Source organism: Bison bison, unplaced genomic scaffold (genome assembly GCF_000754665.1).
Source record: "Bison bison bison isolate TAMUID 2011002044 unplaced genomic scaffold, Bison_UMD1.0 scf7180017851384, whole genome shotgun sequence".
In the NCBI taxonomy this organism is placed as follows: domain Eukaryota; kingdom Metazoa; phylum Chordata; class Mammalia; order Artiodactyla; family Bovidae; genus Bison; species Bison bison.
The window spans coordinates 2,063-3,600 of record NW_011481957.1 but is presented as its reverse complement, the minus strand read 5'-3'; the positions used below and the strand labels follow the sequence as shown (position 1 = coordinate 3,600).

The following is a 1,538-nucleotide window of genomic DNA, read 5'->3' as shown; positions in this document are numbered from 1 at the left end:
TTGAGGGCAGGAGGAGAAGGGGACGACAGAGGATGAGATGGTTGGATGGCATCACCGACTTGATGGACATGGGTTTGGGTGGATTCTGGGAATTGGTGATGGACAGGGAGGCCTGGCGTGCTGCAGTTCATGGGGTCGCAAAGAGTCGGACATGACTGAGCTACTGAACTGAATTGAACTGAACACCCTTATGGGAACTCATTTCTTTTCTCTACAAAACATGTAATTTTTTCCAGTTTGCATCCTTTTTAGAACAAAGAAATGTTAACTACTTATATCATTGGGCAACCCTAGCCAGTGACTAAGCATAGAGTATATGACTTTGAAATTAACAACCCTGGGCTGTTCCATATTGTAAGGCAAGGTACCTAATGGCAAGAGCATAGTCTATGAGGTCAGAGAGATTAGGGTTGGAATTTTAGCTGTGCTGTTTATTTTCTGTGTAATCCTACAGCCTTGGTTTACTCATGAGTGAAACATGGAAAAGCCACCTACAACTCATGGTCCTTATGAGGATTAAAAAGAACCAGGTATGTGAAAACATTCACCAAATACTAGGCCCAGTGGAGAACCTCAATCAGTGTTCACTGTTGTATGTGGTCAATTACTCCCAGCTCACCGTGCATCCTATTGCTCTTCTGAAAGTCCTCATCTTCTTTGTCCACTGAGGCAGGGTCTGAGCAGTAAGTGGCAATGTTCTCATTGATATGCCAGCTAAGGTTCTCATCTATCACACTAAAAAGGAGGAAGAAATCATTGTCCACATCCTGCCGCCGAGGAGGGAAGCTCCCATCCAGGGTTCCTATTGAAAGAAAGAAAAGAGCCTTTAAGAACCTTCTTTGTTTAGCAACAGTAAGCTGTAAGGGGTACTCACAATTAAGAATAGAAAGAGTGGAGCCTTAAGAGTCCGTCAGCAACAGAAAAGTAGATAGAACCTTCTGCTGCTAATTTCTATTTCCAAATTCCTTAGATAAAGTCACCAGTTCAGTTGAGCCTAGGACTTGAAGGTGAAGTACATAGAATCTAGAATAATTCCCTCCCATCATCCCTGCCTATGTCTTCAACTCAGGGCCTTAATTTGACCACAACACACAGGTCTTCAGGACTGACTATACCTTAAACATATCACATTTCCAACCAAACTTACAATCCTCCCCAAATTCTGATGGCTACACTTTCAATACTATCCAAAAAACTATTAATACACATTTATTCTTATGTAACTTGATTTTCATCATTACTAATTTGAGTTTTTTTTTTAATGAAATAAGAAAAAAAAAGTAGCAAAGTATTTTTTAAATTTTTTTTAAAATAATTAAATAGAAAAAAATAGTGAAAAGGGAGTTTGGTAGAGTTTATTCCTGCTAAAAAATGGGGGTGTTAAATTAATGCTCTCCAGGCTGTTGCTCAATATGTAGGTGATTCAATTATATCACAGCTCCCTCTAGATATCCCAAATTGTATCTTCAGCTCACACTTGGGGCTTATACCTCTTTTACAGGTTATAAGGGGTCCAATGAGACCAGTAGCAATATCTC

General features: G+C 39.8%; 1 protein-coding gene across 1 annotated transcript in view; it reads right to left on the bottom strand.

Moving 5' to 3' along the window:
* The window catches only part of HEPH (hephaestin), a gene marked incomplete at its 5' end in the record, with an annotated part of 17,753 nt that overhangs the window by 14,958 nt on the left and 1,257 nt on the right, over positions 1-1,538 (bottom strand). The window contains 2 exons of the mRNA XM_010850619.1: positions 620-802; positions 1,491-1,535. Coding sequence (XP_010848921.1) covers positions 620-802; positions 1,491-1,535 — 228 coding nt within the window. The remainder of the gene's footprint in view (positions 1-619; positions 803-1,490; positions 1,536-1,538) is intronic.